This window comes from Eptesicus fuscus, chromosome 1 (genome assembly GCF_027574615.1).
Source record: "Eptesicus fuscus isolate TK198812 chromosome 1, DD_ASM_mEF_20220401, whole genome shotgun sequence".
Lineage (NCBI taxonomy): Eukaryota > Metazoa > Chordata > Mammalia > Chiroptera > Vespertilionidae > Eptesicus > Eptesicus fuscus.
In genome coordinates this window covers 127,469,976-127,490,516 of record NC_072473.1, presented here as the reverse complement: position 1 = coordinate 127,490,516, position 20,541 = coordinate 127,469,976, and the positions used below count along the sequence as shown (strand labels likewise).

At 41.8% G+C, this 20,541-nt stretch overlaps 1 protein-coding gene across 1 annotated transcript in view; it reads right to left on the bottom strand.

The window, feature by feature from the left end:
• The window catches only part of PHF8 (PHD finger protein 8), an 83,777-nt gene that overhangs the window by 52,350 nt on the left and 10,886 nt on the right, over window positions 1–20,541 (bottom strand). The window contains exons 3-4 of the mRNA XM_028135017.2: window positions 2,849–2,934; window positions 2,351–2,459 (exon numbers count right to left, since the gene is read on the bottom strand). Of these exons, the coding sequence (XP_027990818.1) occupies window positions 2,351–2,459; window positions 2,849–2,934 (195 nt within the window). The remainder of the gene's footprint in view (window positions 1–2,350; window positions 2,460–2,848; window positions 2,935–20,541) is intronic.

Genomic DNA, 20,541 nt, shown 5'->3' with positions numbered 1-20,541 from the left:
GGGACTATTTGGTAAGTTGTGTTGAGACAAACATCTGGAAAAATATTATGCTCACTGTCTACCGCACTACTACTATAACTCTAGACAATTCAAAGATTAAATTGGAAAAAATAAATACATGTAGTACAAAAAAACAAACATGAGAGACAAGGCGCAGCACCTACTAAAAATAGTAAAAATAAATTTACATAAAAATTAAAATTTTCTTCAAGGAAAGCTATCATAAATCAGTAAGAAATAGGCAGCAACCCAATAGAAAAATAGTCAAATAACATAAGCAAGCAGTAACAGAGAAAGGAATAGGATGATTTATAAACATACAAAAATATATGTCTTCTTCATAATTAAAGAAATCAAGTGGAAACATTTCATTTTTTATCTTATCAGAAAAGCAAAAAAGCCCTAGCCGATTTCGCTCAGTGGATAGAGTGTCGGCCTGCAGACTGAAAGGTCCCAGGTTCGATTCCGATCAAGGGCACATGACCGGGTTGCAGGCTCGATCCCCAGTAGGGGGCATGCAGGAGGCAGCCAATCAATGATTCTCTCTCATCACTGATGTTTCTATCTCTTTCTCCCTCTCCCTTCCTCTCTAAAATTAATAAAAATAAATAAATAAATAAACAAACAAACAAACAAACAAGCAAAAAAAAAAAAAAAGGTTGATAGTAAACAGTTCTGGCCAGGATACAGGAAATTAGATACTTTCACACACTGTCTAGTGGTTGTCTAGTGGGAGTGTGAAATATAGCCACTTTGCAAAAAATTTGGCAATATTTGTAAAAATTTTTAAAGCACATACTCTTTGACCTAGCAATTTCACTGCTAGGTAATAAATTTACAAATAAAATTATCCACATATGCATATAAAGACATTTACTGCAGTATTTTTTTCTAACAGCAAAATACTAGGATCCATTTAAATGTTCATCAATAGAGGATTGGTTAAATAAATTATATATCCATACAATGGAACACTAAACATCCATGAAAAATAATAAAGAACATGTGCATGTGTTAATATGGACTGATCTTCAAGATATGTAATTTTAGCCCTGACTGGTGTGGCTCAGTTGGTTGGAAAATCGTTCCATGCACCAAAGGTTGTGAGTTTAATTCCTAGTCAGGGCACATAACCAGGTTGCGGGTTTGATCCCCAGTAAGAGTGCGTTCGAGAGGCAACTAATCGATGTCTCTCCCTCTCCCGCTCTCCCTTCCTCTCTCTAAAAATCAATAAAAATGTTTAAAGGTATATAATTTTAGGTTTAAAAAAGCAAGATGCAGAATATAGTGTTTCTATTTGTAATTTTTAAAAGAATAATTAATACACACACAAACACATACATTCTTTTTATTTTATTTTTTTTAATCCTCACCTGAGGATTTTTTTCCCCATTGATTTTTAGAGATAGTGGGAGGGAGGAGGAGGGAAGAGGGGGAGAGAGAGAGGGAGAGAGAGAAACATCAACGTGAGAGAAACATCAATTGGTTGCCTCCTGCACACACCCTGACCGGATCGAACCTGCAACTGAGATACATGCCCTTGACTGGAAATCAAATCTGAGGCCCTTCGATCCACAGGCCGAAGCTCTAACCACTGAGCAACCAGCCAGGACCACATTCTTATATACGCAAAAACTACTTCTGAAAGAATGCACAAGAAATTGGTTAAATTTCGAGAAGAGATCTGAGGGGTCTGAGGTAGAAAGGAAACTCACTGCCTTTACATAAACAAAACAAAAAATATTAAGTTAAAGAAAAAGTTATAATTCTAAACAACACTTCAGTTATAGGAAAGCTAAAAATGATTAAATGAATTAAAAACTAAGCAAAAGAGAGTACCTTCATTCATTAACTTTTTTAACTCATTATTTTTGTACAATTGATGTAATTTATTTTTAATAAGCCCATCTCAATTTTTTTTAAAAGGAAAACTTTCTTTTGATTGCAAAAGACAGATATGATCCTCATATTTTTCTTTATTTTTTAAAAGAGATTCCTTGTCTTTACAATGAGAATTTAAACTTTCGGATCTTTAAGACTCCTAGTTGTCACAATCTGTAGGTGCATGTAAATATCCTCGTCCAACTTGAGCAAAACTGCCTCCCAATCTATCAAAAGTTTCCACAAGTAGACCTTAATGTACTCTGTACATCAAATGAAACTCTAGCAATGTTTCTCAGCAACTGACTAAGACAGAAGACCCCTCTCCAGAGGGAACTCACAGAGCCCCGTAGACACCTCCAAGTGGGGGAAGCACCTAATGGGACAGCCAGCGGGAAAGCTGGAAAGGAGAGGGTCCCAGCTTCCCAGAGCCATAGAGGTCACCAGCACTTGGGGTACAGGTACTCACCTGTCAAAGGTCCGACCGCGGAGCTCTCGAATGAATGTAGGGCTTCCAGTTTTCACCGGCTTCCCCTTGTGTGCATCATGCCCTTTTGAAGACACACGGCGTTTTTTCACTGAGCCAGAAAAAGACATGAGACCATGAATCAGAATGGCTGTGAACTATGTTTCCAAGAGCAAAGGCCTCGGCAGACCCTGCTTCTCTTCCAATCTAATAACCCCTTTTTGAGCACCTGGAGTCAACAAGGCCCTCACAGACTCAGGAAAGTTCTTAGTGAGGATAGGTGCTTCTTCTGAGAAATCCCCAGGAAGGGAGGGAGGTGAAGCTCTGCACTCTGCCCTCTCCGTGGGGCGGCTGCTGTCCTGCAGGGCCTATATAGTCTCTGCTATTTCCCAAGGGAGATGAATCTGAAGCACCCACACAAAGGCAATCTCCCTTCCAAGCTTCCTTTGCTTTGTCTCTCCTCTGGCCCAGGCTCTCTTAGAAATCCCAAGATCTACTTACTAATGGAAGGCCCATGTAAGACCTCACAGTTGGGGCAGTGGTAGAGGTCAATGTCAGCAGCCTTCTCCTCTTCAACACCGACACAACTAGAAAAGACAAAGTCAGCCAAGGTTTATGGAAATTTTATTTTGATAAGGCCTATAACTGTGCTGTCCAGTACACATGATTATTTACATTTAAATTAATACAAATTAAGTAAAATTTTAAAAGCAGTTCCTGCATCACACTAGCTATAATTCAAGTGATCAATAGCCACATGTGCCCTAGCCAGTTTGGCTCAGTGGATAGAGCGTTGGCCTGCTGACTGAAGTGTCCCAGGTTCAATTCCGGTCAAGGGCACATGCCCGGATTGTGGGCTCAGATCCCAGGAGGCAGCCGATCAATGATTCTTCTCATCATTGATGTTTCTACCTCTCTCTCCATCTCCCTCTCTCTCTGAAATCAATCAATTAAAAAATAATTTCTGGTAAAAAAAAATAGCCACAAGTGGCTAGAGGTTACCATATTGGGCAGATTATCAAACATTTTCATCAGTGCAAAAAGTTCTAGTGGACTACACTGGCCTAAAACACTTATGACAGAGTTAAAAATGTACAGACAGTAAAACTTCATTAAGACTCAGAATGGCCCTGGCCAGTTTGGCTCAGTTGGCTGGGTGTTGTCCCATGCACCAAAAGGTTGGTGATTTGATTCTGGTCAGGGCTAGATCCCCAATCCCTGGTATGGGGTGTGCAGGAAGCAGCAGATCAATGTTCTGCTCTCACATTAATGTTTCTCTCGCTCCCTCTCCCTTTCTTTCTCGCTAAATATCAATAAAAATATTTTTTTTAAAAAAAGACTCAGAATGGTCAAAGCAGAAATAGACTCTAGAGCAGTGTTGTCCAATAGAAATATAATGTGAGCCAAATAGGTAATTTTAAACGTTCTAGTAGCCACATGTAAAAGGTAAAAAGAAAGAGGTGAGCCCTAGCCGTTTGGCTCAGTGGATAGAGCATTGGCCTGTGGACTGAAGGGTCCTGGGTTCAATTCTGGTCAAGGGCACATGCCCAGGTTGCAGGCTCGATCCCCAGTAGAGGGCATGCAGAAGGCAACCGATCCATGATTCGCTCTCATCATTGATGTTTCTATCTCTCTCTCTCCCTCTCCCTTCCTGAAATCAGTAAAAATATTTTTTTTAAAAAGAAACAGGTGAAATTTTTATATTTTATTTAACCAATATATCCAAATTATTATTTCAACATATAATAAAAAATTTAAACTTTATTGAACATTTTACTTTATTAAATGCAAATGACTAAAAGGATATTTTATTGTCAATGGTGGTTCTGAGCGAAGGATTACAGGTAATCATTTTCCTCTTCCTTATCTGTATTTTCTAATTTTCTACAGTGAACATATGTTACTTACTTCATACTGTAATGTCTAAAAAATATTTAATTTTGAAAATTTGAGTTTGCATGTATATGAGGTAGAAATCTCACAAAATTAAACCCTTCTTCACCAAAGAAGTCATCAGCAGTCCTCCAAGTAACTCCGGCTAAGATCAAACTCCTAAAATCTTTTAGTCGGCCATACACAGCAGGGAGAATAAGAACAGGGCAGAGCTCCAACTATTTCAGCCAAGATCATGCTCATAAACTGACTTCCTGGGATCAGAATCCCATTCCTTTCTTTTTTTAATATATTTACTAGAGGCCTGGTGCACAAATTCGTGCATGGTTGGGGTCCGGCTGGCCCACCCCAATGGGGGCCTATCAGGCTGTGGTTGGTTGGCCGGCTGGCCCTGCCCCCAATCAGGGTGTTGGGGGCCTATCGGGGACCAAGGGGCCTGATCGGGGCCCAGATCAGGCCGGTTGGCTGCCGCAGTGCACATCATAGCCACCGGTCATTCCGGTCATTCTGGTTATTCTGGCATTCCAGTTGCTGGGCTTTTATACACTGAGTGGCCAGATTATTATGATCTCTGAAAGCATAATAATCTGGCCACCCAGTGTACTTCTCTTGAGTACCTCATTTATTTGATATCAAAGATACTATAAATCGAGAACCTGATCAGTTTTCCCCTTTGCACTGGCTGATAGAAAGCTCAGGGCAAATAGGCGGTTGATCTCCAGCAAAAGTCTAGAATACTTTTGGGACCCATTTGAGATACAAATTTTCACTCTGAAATCAATTACTGAGAGGCCAAATTATTATGCGTTCAGAGATCATAATAATCTGGCCACTCAGTGTGTGTATATATATATATTGATCAGAGAGGAAGGGAGAGGGAGAGAGAGAAACATCAATGATGAGAGAGAATCAGTGATTGGCCGCCCCCTGCATGCCCCCTACCAGGGATCGAGCCCACAACCCAGGCATGTGCCCTTGGCCAGAATCAAACCTGGGACCCTTCAGTCCAAGGCTGACACACTATCCACTGAGCCAAACTGGCTAGGGCCCCATCACTTTCTCAAGTGCTAATCCTAATGTCCATAAACCTACTGCATATCAATAAACTGGGGATATCACCATCAACTTGGTAGGATTTTTAAAAGGACTCAGATAATGTATATATAAAGTACCTGGCACAGTGAGGGCAGAGTCTGGTACACAGTAAGTAGTCAGTAAGTAATAGCTAATATTTTTCCACCCAGCCTAGACCTCACCCTTAACCTGCTTAAACCTTCTTTAAATATATTCCCCAAACCTTATAGCATTAACTCATTTCCCTGGACTCCATCCTTTCTGTCTCACACCCCTGTTACCCTGCACACTGCTCAAAAGGACCCCTCTAGTGTCTCTCTCCGGAACTTTCATCCCACATAGCTATGTGCTTTCTCTACCCCAAACACCCACTGCTCATCAACTTTCTCTACTTTTCTGCTGTACCCCCAGAAATCCTATTTCCTGGTAAACAAACCCCTCTATATTCACATCCCTTTCAACAAACCCCTTCTCTTCACCTTTCTGGTTTAACTGAATGCAGCTTCTCACCATTTTCTCTATATCAGTACCACTCAAAGTGCAGCCCATGCACTAATGCTGTGATAAATACAGAAAGAGCACAAAAATTTTAATGGCAATTTGGCTGAGGAATTTTACATCTGTTGAATCTAATAATAAAAAGTTTGGGCTTTTATTTTGTGTAGCTTTTTTATTCAGACCACTTTTCTAGCAATTCATATTTTATTTTACAAAAGGACTGGTCCATTATGGATTAGAAATTGAAAAGTTAAAGAAACACTTTGGTAGAGCCCTGTCAAGATAGAAGTTGCATATTCTCCCAGACCCTTATAACTCAGGGCTGAGCTGGAGGTAGACATCCCCCTCATTCTCCAGTGAGACTTTGAATCATCTCTCCTCTACCCTTTTGTAAGATCTCCTATTCCTGAGTTTCATATCATCTAACCATACCCCTTGCTACTCCTCTTCACTGTCAGCTACTCATCTCCCCAACATTACCTCTTCACTGAAGAAACTACTCAGATTCCTCTTCAACTAACTCCTGCCAATTTTCCACATGACATTGTTATCAATGTAGAGGCCCAATATCTTGGCCTCTTAGCTCTCTGACCTTCCCCTCTTTGGAGACTGCTGCCTCCACTTCCATTTCAGCTACCAACTCTTATAATCAACGCTTGCAGTTGCTCCAACTATGAAATGTGAAATTCACATATCACACTCTCTGACCACAAGTATATCCATTCAGCTCTCATTCATTACACCTGTTTTTTGCCCGCAAAATCCCTTTGATCCTATTTTTAAGTGTGAAAAAATATTCACCGATTCTTGACTTCACCCTTTTTCACTTCAACCATTCTCTTACAGATATCCTCAACTCACTTGCCCACAGCCTCTCCATCACCCCCATATGCAAATACCAACCCTGGTTCAATCAAACTACATAACACTAAACCACTGGGCATGGCTAGAGAAGAATCACCCAATGGATCTGGTGCCACAATAAATTCATTGTCCAAAATATCTGAGTCACAGAATGATCAATACAATATTGAAGAAGAAGAACTAAGTTGGAAGTTGATGCTACCTGACTTTAAGACTTACTCTAAAGCTACAGTAATTACCCTAGCCGGTGTGTGTCTCAGTGGTTTAGTGTCAACCTATGAGCCAGGAGGTCACAGTTCAATTCCCAGTCATGGCACATGCCCGGGTTGTGGGCTCGATCCCCAGTGGGGGCCGTGCAGGAGGCAGCCAATCGATGATTCTCTCTCATCATTCATGTTTCTCTCTCTCTCCCCCTCTCCCTTCCACTCTGAAATCAATAAAAACATATATTTTTTAAATGCTCAAAAGATCTGAACAAACATGTCATCAAAGAAAATATACAGATGGCAAATAAGCATATGGAAAGGTGCTCTACATCATATGTCATTAGAAAAATGCAAATTAAAACAACAATAAGAGCCCTAACTGGTTTGGCTCAGTGGATAGAGCATTGGCCTTCGGACTGAGGGGTCCCAGGTTCGATTCCGGTCAAGGGCATGTACCTTGGTAGCAGGCACATCCCCCAGTGGGGGGCGTTCAGGAGGCAGCCGATCGATGTTTCTCTCTCATCGATGTTTCTAACTCTCTATCCCTCTCCCTTCCTCTCTGTAAAAAATCGATAAAATATATATTTAAAAACAACAAAACAACAACAACAACAAGAGATCACTATATACATATCAGAATAGCCAAAATCCAGAATACTGACAACACCAAATGCTGGAGGAGAGATGTAACAACAGGAACTCTCATTCTTTGCAGGTGGGAATGCAAAATGGTACAGCCACTTTGGAAGACAGTTTGGCAATTTCTTACAAAACTAACCATATTCTTACCATACAACAGAGCAACCATGCTCCTTGGCATTTACTAAAAGGAACTGAAAACTACATCCACGCAAAAACGTGCACACAGATGTTTATAATCAGCTTTATTCGCAATTGCCAAAATTTGGAAGCAACCAACATGTCCTTCAATAGGTGAATGGTAAACTGAGGTACATTCAGACAATTGAATATTGCTTGGTGCTAATAAGAAATGAGCCATCAAGCCATGAAAAGACATGGAGGAAACTTAAACACATATTACTAAGTGAAAAAGCCAATCCAAAAAGGCTGCATATTATATGATTCCAACTATGGGGACAGAGATCAGTGGTTGTCAGGGGTTAGTGAGGGAGAAAGAGATGAAGAGGTAGTAGAGCACAGATAATTTTTAGGGCAGTAAAACTATCTATAATAATAAAAGCGTAATATGCAAATCAACAGAACAGCAGAACGACCGTCTGGACGACCTTCCAGACAACCACACTATGACACCCACTGGCGCCAGGCCAGCCAAGGTGGGTGCAATGCGATTGGTCAGCGGCTGGCCATCACCCCATGATCGCCCTGCAGAGGGAGGCCCAGACCACCGACCAGCAGGTTGCGGCGGGTGGGCAGGGCCTACCTCTTTGGGGCAATCGATCGTGGGGCTCCCAGACTGTGAGAGGGCACAGGGCAGGCTGAGGGACACGCCCCCCCGAGTGCACGATTTTCATGCACCAGGCCTCTAGTTTTATATAGTATTAAAATGTTATAGTGGTAGGTAAATGTCATTATACATTTGTCCAACCCCATAGCATGTATACTAAGTGTAAACACTGATGTAAAGTATGGGCTTTGTGTGATTATGATGTGTTAATGTAGGTTCATCAATTAAAACAAATGTACCACTCTGGTGGGGAATGCTGATGATGGGGGGGTGCTATGTACATGGGAGCAGGAGGCACATGGGAAATCTCTGTAAACTCCACTTAATTGGGCTGTGAACCTAAAACTACTGTACAAAATAAAGTCTATCAAAAAATATCTGGGTCATGCTGCCTGACAATCCTCCCATATTTCCCTGCTCAGTTCTCTCGCCCATTCGTGGCTATTTCAAATCTCTCATTTATCTCAGCAAATAACTCTGCCTCCTACTTCTGTGACAAAATGAAGTAATCAGCTGGGAACTATCTCAACTTCCCACACCAGATCCACCTCCTTCTGCACCCATCCTTTCCTCCTGTTACAACAAAAGAACTATCCTTCCACCCCAGCAGGTTTGGCTCAGTGGATAGAGCGTTGGCCCAAAGAATGAAGGGTCTCAGGTTCTATCCCAGTCAAGGACACGTACCTCAGTTGCCGGCTAGATCTCTGGCCCAGGTCAGGGTGTGTGCAAGAAACAACCAATCGATGTGTCTCTCTCACATCAAAGTTTCTCTCTGTCTCGCCCTTTCCCTTCCACTCTCTAAAAATCAATGGGAAAATATCCTTAGGGATTAAAAAAAAAATCCCAAGAAACTAGTAAGTAGCAGAGCAGGATAAAATTCAGATCTGTGTGACTCCACTATATCACAACAATATGTAACTAGAATGTAGTGTGGGGTTGTTAGCACAGTCAAGTACTATGAGAACACAAAATGGGCACTCAATTCTTCCAAGAGTGTGGAACTGACTGCAAGCTGAGGATTGGAGAAGCTAGAGAGGTGACAAGGCTGCTCAGAAACCTGTCTGGCTTATCTGCTCAACCTCTGCTCTCTGACAGTGGCCAAAGCACCGGGTCCTGTCACTACCTGTGCCCTGGAAAAAGAGTAACTTCATTCACAAATAAAGAGGAAAAAGAGCATATTTTACCATTTTTCATTATTCAAAAAAATACCAGAAAAATACAAGTCAATTTCTAGTTTTCTGCAACAACCTTAACTAGGCCAAGCACAATCTATAAAAACAGGGATGGACCATCCCTAGAATCTGAGACACACACCATTCCCAATAGTGTCCCCCCTGCCTCCTGCCACACAGGACTTGAAGGAGTACAAAGGACACTGAACAAGATCTAGTGCACCGGGGAAGTTTTTTGTGTTTTTTTTTATCTACCTACTCCCCGGCACATAAATTTGCCTATAACAGGTGTCACTAAATTCTGGATGCACCAACACAAACACTCACATGCACACAAACAAGTTGTAATTTCCATCTTCAAAAAAATCCACCTAAACAAAAAATCCTCTTGTGACTCCTTCAGCCACTGCCTCATTACTCTGTTTCCCTATATACCAAAGCCCCTCAAAATGGAGTATCCTTGAGTCCTTTCTTTCACAGCCCCATTCCAATCCATCAGCAAATCCTGTAATCAACAGAGATTCAAAATCCAATCAGCACTGGCTGTGGTCCAAGCCACCATTGCCTAACTACACCAGCGTTCCTCAAATATCAGGAGACATTGGAAACACGTGGAGAGCTTGTTAAGATAGATTAGTGGGCCTCATCCCCAGAGATCCTGACTCAGTAGGTCTGGGGTGGGGCCCATACATGTGTATTTCTAACACGCTTCCAGGTGATGCAGATGCTGTTGGTCCGGGGACGATACTTTAAGGAGTAATGATCTACAGTAACCCCCAAACAACTCTCCCGACTTCCACCCTTGTGTCCTCACAACAGCCAAAGTCTAAAGCAGATCACAGTTCTCCTTTGCTCAAAACCCTTCTGTGTTCCCATCCCACCTGGAGTAAAAGTCAAGTTCTTTCAATGGCCCACCAAGGCCCTATACCTGTGATTCCCAAACTTTAGAGTGCATCAGAATCACCTGGAGGGTTTATTACAGCAGAATTTCTTACATCCCACCTCCAGAGTTTCTGATTTGGTAGGTCTGGGATGGGATACAAGCACTTGCTTAACCAGTTCCCAGGTGATGCTGATTCCTGCTTGTCCAGGGACCACACTTGATCTGCTCCAACCTCACAAGCCCCTATCATCAGCTTCTCCTATCCTCCCTTCACTCACTCTGTCCATTGGCCTCCTTGGTGTAATTGAAATGGCAGCATGCCAGGTGTGCTCCCCACCCAGGTCCTTTATTTCCCCTACCTGGAACACTCTCCCCCCACTTACGAGAGTGGTTTCCTTCCTCACTTTGCTTCAGTCCTCTGCTCATGTGTTACCCATGCATAATCACCCAGTATAAAATAACCATGCCTCGGAGAAACCAAGATGGCGGCATAGGTAAACACCTGAACTTGCTGCCTCGCACAACCACTTCAAAACTACAACTAAAAGACAAAACGAACATCATCCAGAACCACAGGAAGACTTGACTGAGTGGAAATCCTACAACTAGAAGGAAAGAGAAAAGCACACTGAGACTCACAGGAGCTGCGGAAGTAAAGTGCACAGGTACAGAAGTAAAGTGCAGAGGTACGGAGGCGAACAGGTGCGGAGAGGGCGCACAGGTGCGGAGAGGGCTGGCAACTGAGTACGAGGCTGGCTTTCTCAATCGGGAGGGAGACACAAGCTCCCGACTGCTCTGAACTCCAGTTCCGGGCGAGATTCTGGGGACCCAGACTCATACAGGGAGAAACTGGACTGTCTGGCAGTGGGCAAAACTCGAGGGCGGCTTTCTCTCAGAGGTGCTTGCAGCGATTACCGCGGGACACTGAGACCCAGGGGCCTCTTAGGGCAGAGCTGACAGGAAGCCATTGCTGTTTGCTCCGCCATGATACCCCGTCCCACCCAAGCTGTGCACAGAGGCTTTTGCATATGAATGACCTGGTCCTTTGAAATCTAAAATTACCTAACAAACTGCAGCTGAGTCAGAGAGACCCAGACCATCCAAAAGAAGGCCCAAGGCCCCACAGCAGCTTGCACTGCTTCACAGCTGGGCCTCATCTGGGCACCTCCAAAACCCAAACAAAGAAGAGGAATCTGCAGATCTCTCCATAGCTCCTGCTGGGTGGCCTCAGGCAGAGGCTAAACTAGCACCTCCTTGGAGATCCAAGAGCCAGTGTACCCAGGGGTCAGAGTAGGACCATCCAGATTATAACTCCTCAGATCCATAAGGGACACACTCAGGGGGCAGACTCAGTGAGCACCAAAGCTCCACTGAAGCAAGTCTTGCCTCATAAGGGTGTCTCCAGCACAGAAGTTCTCCCAGCGTACACACAGCTGATCCTCACAGCCAATTGGCCTGGAGGTCAATTCCTCCCAGTGATACCAACAACAATCAAGGCTTAACTACAATAAGACTGTGCACACAGCCCACAAAGGGGTGCACCAAGAGTGTCCACTTCAGGTAACTGAGGAGGCTGAGCCACTGGGCCCTATAGGACACCTAACACACAAAGCCACTCTATCAACACAGGGAAGCAGCCAAAATGTGGAGACAAAGAAACAGGGCACAAATGAAAGAAATGGAGGATATAGAGTTCAAAACCACGGTTATAAGGTTTTTCAAGAATTTTCTAGAAACCGCCGATAAATTTAGTGAGACCCTCAACGATATGAAAAAGGACCAACTAGAAATCAAGCATACACTGACTGAAATAAAAAAATAATATACAGAGATCCAACAGCAGACTAGAGGATCGCAAGAATCAAGTCAAAGATTTGGAATACAAAGAAGCAAAAAACACCCAACTGGAAAAGCAAAAAGATAAAAGAATCAAAAAATATGAAGATAGTGTTAGAAGCCTCTGGGACAACTTCAAGCGTACCAACATCCAAATTATGGGGGTGCCAGAAGAAGAGAGAGAGCAAGATGTTGAAAACCTATTTGAAGAAATAATAACAGAAAACTTCCCCCACCTGTTGAAAGAAATAGACTTACAAGTCCAGGAAGCACAGAGAACCCCAAACAAAAAGAATCCAAAGAGGACCACACCAAGACACATTATAATTAAAATGCCAAGAGCAAAAGACAAAGAGAGAATATTAAAAGCAGCAAGAGAAAAAACAGTTAGTTACCTACAAGGGAGTACCCATACAGTTGTCAGCTGATTTCTCAACAGAAACTATGCAGGCCAGAAAGGAATGGCAAGAAATATTCAAAGTGATGAATAGCAAGAACCTATAACCAAGAGTACTCTACCCAGCAAAGCTATCATTCAGAATTGAAGGTCAGATAAAGAGCTTCACAGATAAGAAAAATCTAAAGGAGTTCATCAACACCAAACCGGTATTATATGAAATTCTGAAAGGTATTCTTTAAGAAGAGGAAGAAGAAGAAAAAGGAAAGATAAAAATTATGAACAACAAATACATATCTACCAACAAGTGAATCTAAAAATCAAGTGAATAAAAAATCTGATGAACAGAATAAACTGTGAATATAATAGAATCAGGGGCATAGAAAGGGAGTGGACTGACAATCCTCGGGGGGAAAGGTGTGTGGGGGGTGGAGGAAGAGACTGGACAAAAATCATATACCTATGGATGAGGACAGTGTGTGGGGGGGTGGTAAAGGCATGGGGTGGGGTGGGAACCGGGTGGAGGGGACCTATGGGGGGAAAAAAGAGGAACAACTGTAATAATCTGAATAAAGATTTGTTAAAAAATAATAATAACCACGCCTCAAGCCCTAGGGGTGGCACTCCAGCTCTTGCTCACCGTGCTTTATTTCTCTATGCCACTTATTATAACTTGACACATTATATATTTACTGCTAGTTTATGGTCTTGTGTTCACTGCTGTATCCTACCCTTTTTGGCGTCTAGAACAATGCCTGGAACTGCACTGTCCAGTAAGTGAGTACATAAATGAGTGAATAAACGAATCCGTCTTATTTTCTAGCTTGAGATAATCTAGATAGCCCATGTCTTCATCTCTACCTCCCATGGTTCTTAGCTCACTGCTTGACAAACAGTAAATATTCACTAAATATTTATTGTATGAATGTTCTAGACGATAGCCAAAATTGAGTACTTTGAGCCAGGGACTATGCAGATGCTTTACAGACATTCGCTCATTAATCCTCACAACAACCACATGAAATATGGATTCTTTCTGTTTTAAAGCTACGAAAGCAGATGATAAAGAGGTCAAAGGACCTGCCCAAAGCAATAGAGCTAATAAATGGGAGAACTAGGATTCCAAGTTACCTTGACTCCCAAGCCATGCTTTCACCACTATGCTTCTGTTTCCAAAGCATATTTTCATTTGGCTCCCATAACACAGTCCTGGGAATTATTCCTATCAGACCTTCCACTGTATTCTAAATTTTCAGGACACTCCCCCTAGAGACATTGACCACCCATTCTTTGGTATGTTTGCCATTCCAAACTCCTTCCATGTGGCCTGGGACAAAAATGCTACCCCAATGATAAAGGAATAGTTCTGTAGGTTGATTGTTGTGGTTAAACAAATCTACAAATGTGATAAAACTGTGTGGAACTAAACACACATACACACAATTATGAGTACATATAAAACTGGTAATAATGAAGTAAGATTAGTAGATTAAACCAATGCCAGTTTCCTGGTTTTGATATTGTACTATAGTTAAATAAGATATAAGGAAATCTGGGTTAAAGTACACAGGCATGCTCCATGAAGTTTTTACAACTTTGTGTGAATCTATAATTATTAAAAATAAAAACTTATTTAAAAAGTATGCCACTCCAAGAGACATCCCAAGAATCTTGACAGATCAGGCTGTCCTCTGATCCTTCCAACTCTACACCCTACAAGACCTTCTCCAAGGCAGGGATTCTGCAGCCCATCCTATATTCCTATATAATAAAAGGGTACTATGCAAATTAACCATCACTCCGTCACAAATATGGCAGCGCCCAGTCCCCTCAGCCCTGTCGGAGTCCCTCAGTCCCGGGGGGTGGGGGGGCGGGGGCAGGCTGCAGCCACTGTGAGCGGGCAGCCTGAGCGGTGACGAGGCAACTGTTCTGCCCCGGCCTGGCAGAGGGCCTCTGGGGGACAGGGGGGCCGGCCTCCAGCCTCCAATGCTGAGCACAGGCCCAGAGAGGAGACGGCAGGCCCACCTCCCATGGAAGCAGCGCAGCTCCCTCCCACCTCCCACAGAATCTCACGGGTCTCTCACGGGTCCCTCTCGGCTTCCTCCCAGCTCCCGTGGGTGCTGGCGGCTCGCTTCTGCCTCCCGCAGGAGCCGCATGGCTCCCATGGAAGCAGCGCAGCTCCCGGCGGCATGCTGCGTCTCCTGCTGGCTCCCGTGAAAGCGGCAGGTGACCTACTGTGCGCGATATCACGCAATGGGCTACTAGTTTATTATATCTAGTAAAACCCTAGATATAAATGCCAGCACCTCTCTTCCCTTTGCCACATAACTTTTTTACACACACACACACACACACTCTCTCTCTCTCTCTCTCTCTCTCTCTCTCTCTCTCTCTCTCTCCTAAAGCTATGGGTTAGCCTTCTACCACTTCAAAATAAAAACTAGTGTACACTTTAACCTGATTTCACCTGGAACAAAAATGTGGGCTGTATGTGAGTTTATAAGCCTGATTTTCTCTATCTCCCACAACGTCTTGAAAATAGCTTTGAACAGTGCTTTATACTTTCTACAGTACTATATCTTATAGCAAGAGTCCAAGAGACCTAGGTTGGACTGATGGTTGAGCAACTAACTGGCTGTGTAACTTTGGGCAACTTATTATGGGAGAAAATAACAGATCCAAAGAGCTATTGTGAAGATTAATTGGTCACTTCTGGTTCTGGAACAACATGGAATAGACACACCACTCCCTATTCCTCCCTCTAAGTACAGCTAAAAGTCTTGGACATTATATACAAAAAAGTAAGGCAACTCTGAAAGATGGAGAGAAGAAGGCACCCTGACTAGGGACAGCAGAACCAGAGGTAGTAGGTGTAAACAGAGACCAAATGGGGAACATTGACTTCCAGTCCCACCTGGTATAACCAAGTGGTACCCATTTTCTCTGCCACTGAAGTGCAGTGTTTGAAGAGACCTGCGAAAACAGAAGATATAATATCCAGAATGTCATAGCACAATACCCAAAATATCCAGAACATAATGAAAATAATCACACATCATATCAAGAACAAAGAAAATCACAACTTGAATGAGCAAGAAAAATCAATCTCAACACTGAGATGACACAAATGTTGAAATTATCTGACAACTTTAAAGGAGCAATCATGCCGAAGCCGGTTTGGCTCAGTGGGTAGAGCGTCGGCCTGCGGACTCAAGGGTCCCGGGTTCGATTCCGGTCAAGGGCATGTACCTTGGTTGCGGGCACATCCCCAGTGGGGGGTGTGCAGGAGGCAGCTGATCGATGTTTCTCTCTCATCGATGTTTCTAACTCTCTATCCCTCTCTCTTCCTCTCTGTAAAAAATCAATAAAATATATTTTTTTAAAAAATAAAAATTAAAAAAAATAAATAAAGGAGCAATCATAAAAATGTTTCAATGAACAATTATGAACATGCATGAAACAAATAAAATAGAAAGGGTCAACAACATAAACTGATGAACAAAAACAGAGACAGAGAAGCATCGATCAGATGATCAAACCTCAGAGGGAAGGTAGGGGAGGGTGGGGGTAAGGGGGGAGATCAATGAAAGGACTTGTATGCATGCATATAAGCCTAACCAATGGACACAGACACCAGGGGTGAGGGCATGAGCGGGGTGAGCAATGGGGGGATAAGGACACATATGTAATACCTTAATCAATAAAAAAGAGACTCTCCACAAAGAACTAGATGATATAGAAAAGAAACAATGGCACTTTTAGAAATGAAAATATAATAACTTAAATGAAAACTCATTCAATGAACTCAACAGCAGAATGTAGACTACAGGAAAAAAGTAAACTTGAAGCTAAAACAATAGAAATTATCTCAACTGAACAGAAGAAAGACAATAGATTGTACTATGAACAACTATCTGCCAAAAAACTGGACAACCTAGAAGAAATGGATAAATTCTTAGAAACATAAAATATACCCACCCTAAATCAAGAATAAAATACAACCTGAACAGACCAATTATTAGTAAGGAGACTGGATGAGTAATAAAAAAAACCTCCCACCCAGCTGGCATGGCTCAGTGGTTGGGTATCAACCTATGAACCAGGAGGTCATGGTTCTATTCCCTGTCAGAGCACATGCCTGGGTTGCAGGCTCAGTCCCCAGTGTGGGGCATGCAGAAGGCAGCTGATGAATGATTCCCTCTCATCATTGATGTTTCTATCTCGCTCTCCCTTTCCCTTCCTCTCTGAAGTCAATAAAAAATATAGTTAAAAAACAAAACCACAAACTTCCCAACAAAGAAAAACCCAGGACCAGATGGCTTCACTAGTGAGTTTTACCAAACATTTAAAGAAGATTTAACACCAATTCTTCACTAACTCTTCAAAAAATTCAAAGAGGATTTCTGGGTCTTATGGTAACTTAAAAAAAAAAATCACAGAGGAGGCAACACTCCCAAACTCATTACATGAGATCAGCATTACCTTGATTTTTAAACATGCCAGATAAGTACATTACAAGGAAAGAAAACTACAGGCCAATATCCCTGAAGAATATAGATGCAAAAATTCTCAATAAAATACTAGCAAACCAAATTCAGCAACACAAAAGGAACAGTTACTATGATCAAGTGGAATTTATCCTAAGGATGCAAGGATGATTCAACATAAGCAAATCAATAAAGGTGATAGCCCTAGCTGGTGTTGTTCAGTGGTTTACAGCATCAGCCTGCGCACCGAAGGGCCAAGGGCAGATACCTGGGTTGCAGGTTCAACCCCTGTCCCCCGCCATCCCCCTGTGGGGAAGTGTTCAGGAGGAAACTAATCGATGTCTCTCTCACATAGATGTCTCTCTCTCTCCCCTCCCTTCCACACTCTCACCAAAAAAAATCAATGGGAAAAATATCCTCAGAGATGATTCACAACCAAAAAGTAATAAATTTTAAAAAATAATAAAGGTGATACATAACATTAATAGAATGAAAGAAAAAAATCATGATCATCTAAGATGCAGAAAAACCATCCGACAAAATGCAACATCCAATTATGATAAAAATTATCAAAAAATGGGGTATAAAAGGAATGTACTTAAACATAATAAAGACCATATATGACAAGCACACAGCTAACATTATACTCAAATGATGAAAAGTGGAAAGCTTTTCCTCCAAGGTCAAGAGCAAGACAAGAGTGCCCATTCTCACCACTCCTACTCAACATAGTTATGGAAATCCCTGCCAGAGCAATTTGGCAAGAAAAAAAAATAAGACATCCAATTTGCAAAGAAAGAAGTAAAACTGTCTCTACTTTCAGATGACATGATTTTATATAGAGAAAATCCTAAAGACTCCACACACACACACACAAGTTTAGGATTGAATTAACAAATTCAGTAAAGTTGCAGGATATAAAATTAACATGCAGGCAGTCCTTGGGTTAAGTCGGACTCAACGTACATCGTTTCATGGTTACGTAGCCATTTATTTATGAAAAAAAAAGTTCCATCATTTCAACGTATGTACATATGTGCTTTATGTTTTTTATTATTTATTTACCACAAGTAAAGGTCAGGAATTGTTATCTCTCTTTTAAATTTTTTTTACTGTTTCACTTCATTACTGCTGTGTATGTGCTCCATGTGAGTGACATACGTGCTTTTATGTAGGTGGGTTCCGACTTACGGCGAAAATCGCGTACTTCGCGCCGTAGGAACGGATCTCCGACGTAACCTGAGGACCTACTGTATAGGGAAAAATATTCTTGGGTGAGGATTAACAAACAAACAAACAAAAAAGATTAAAACAAAGACAAACCCAAAGAAATCCACACTGAGAAATAGCGTAATCCACCCCTATGTTCATTGCAGCATTATTCATGGTGGTCAAGACATGCAAACAACAAAGGGTCCTGCGATAGAGGCCTGGATAAAGAAGATGTGGTACATATGCACAAGGGAATACTACTTAGCCATCAGAAAGGATAAAATAGCGCCGTTTGCAACAACATGGATGGACCCTGAGAACATTATGCTAAGTGAAATGAGTCAGTCAGAAAAAGCTAAGAACCATATGATTTCACTCATATGTTGGATATAAAACTGAAACTTGTGAACAAACAGCAGTGTGATGATGGCTGCCACAAGGAAGGGGGTGGGAGAAGGGGGTCCTAATATAAGGTGACAGGAGAAGATCTGACTTTGGGTAGTGGGCACACGGTGCAATATATAGATCTTGTAACACAGAAACCCACACTGGAAACCTGTACCAGTATGTTCATGCCAACCAATGTCATCCCAATAAATTTTAAAAAATAAACTAAAATGAATAGCATAGTCAAACTCCTAAACACAAAAGACAAAGGAAAAATCTTGAAAGCAGTAAGAAAGAAATGACACATTACCTTCAAATGACAGAGGATCTCTCATAAGAAATTATAGAGATCAAATGGAAGTAAGTAGCACACTAGTTTTCAGTGCTGAAAGAAAAGAACTGGAAACCCAGAATTTGATATCAAATGAAAAGACCCTTCAGGAATTCAAGGGAAATCAAGACATTTTCCTAATACTTGGAAAGTAAACAACACAGTCTATATAATTCATAGGCCAAACAAAAAGTCTCTAAGGAAATTAAAAATGACATTGAACTACATGAAAAGGAAAACATATCAAAAGTTGCAAGATAGCTAAGTCAGTACAAAAAGGGAAACTAATAGCACTAAATACATTAGAAAATGGGAATAGTCTCTGGCCAGTGTGCTCAATGGTTGGAGCATCGGCCTCTACACCGAAGGGTTGAGGGTTCGATTCCTGTTCAAGGGCACATATCTGGGTTTCAGGTGTCCGGCCCTGGTCAGGGCACGTGCAGAAGGCAACCAACCAATGTGTCTCTCTCATATCGATGTTTCTCTCTCTCTCTCTCTCTCTCTCTCTCTCTCTCTCTCTCTCTCTCTCTCTCTCCCCCCCTTCCTTCCCTTCCATTCTCTCTTAAAAAATCAATGGAAAAAATATCCTTGGGTGAAGATTAACAAAAAAATAACAACACTGGAATAGTCTCAAATCAATAGCCTAAGCTCCCACCTCCAGAAATTAGGTAAAGAGGGGCAAAATAAACACAAAGCAAGCAGAAGAAGAAATAATTAAGTGCAGAAATCAATGACATTGAAAACAGAAAGATGATAAAGTTAATGAAACATAAAACCTGCTCTTCGAGGCCTGGCCTGTGTGGTTCAGTTGGTTGGAGCATCATCCTGTGCACCAAAAGGTCGTGGGTTTGATTCCTGCTCAGGGCACATACCTAGGTTGCCAGTTTCAATCCCAGGTGAGGGCACATGCGGGAGACGATAGATTAATGTATCTCTCTCACAGCAATGTTTGTTTCTCTTTCCCTCTTCCTTCTTCTCTCTCTCTCCCCCTCCCTCTCTCCCTAAAAATCAATTTTAAAAAACTGTGTGGCCCTAGCTGGTTTGGCTCAGTGGATAGAGCGGTGGACTGGAAGGTCTCGGGTTCGAATCCGGTCAAGGGCACATGCTCAGGTTGCGGGCTCGATCCCCAGTAGGGGGCGTGCAGGAGGCAGCCGATCAATGATTCTCATCATTGATGTTTCTATCTCTCTCTCCCTCTTCCTTCCTCTCTGAAATCAATAAAAATATATTATAAAAAAGAATTTGAAACTTTAAAAAAATTGTGTGTGCGTGAATAATGTTTAAAAGTTCTTTAATTTAAAAATAAAACTTGTTCTTTGAAAATATCAATGAAACTGACAAACCTCTAACAAGTCTGACAAAGAAAAAAAGAGAAGATACCCAGCCTGCAGATATCAAAAGGATAATAAGGACATAATATGAACATATTTAAATTTGACAACATAGATGAGATGGACAAATTCATTGGAAAGTAAAAACTACCACAACATACCCAACAGAAAATAGATAATCTGAATAATTCTATAAC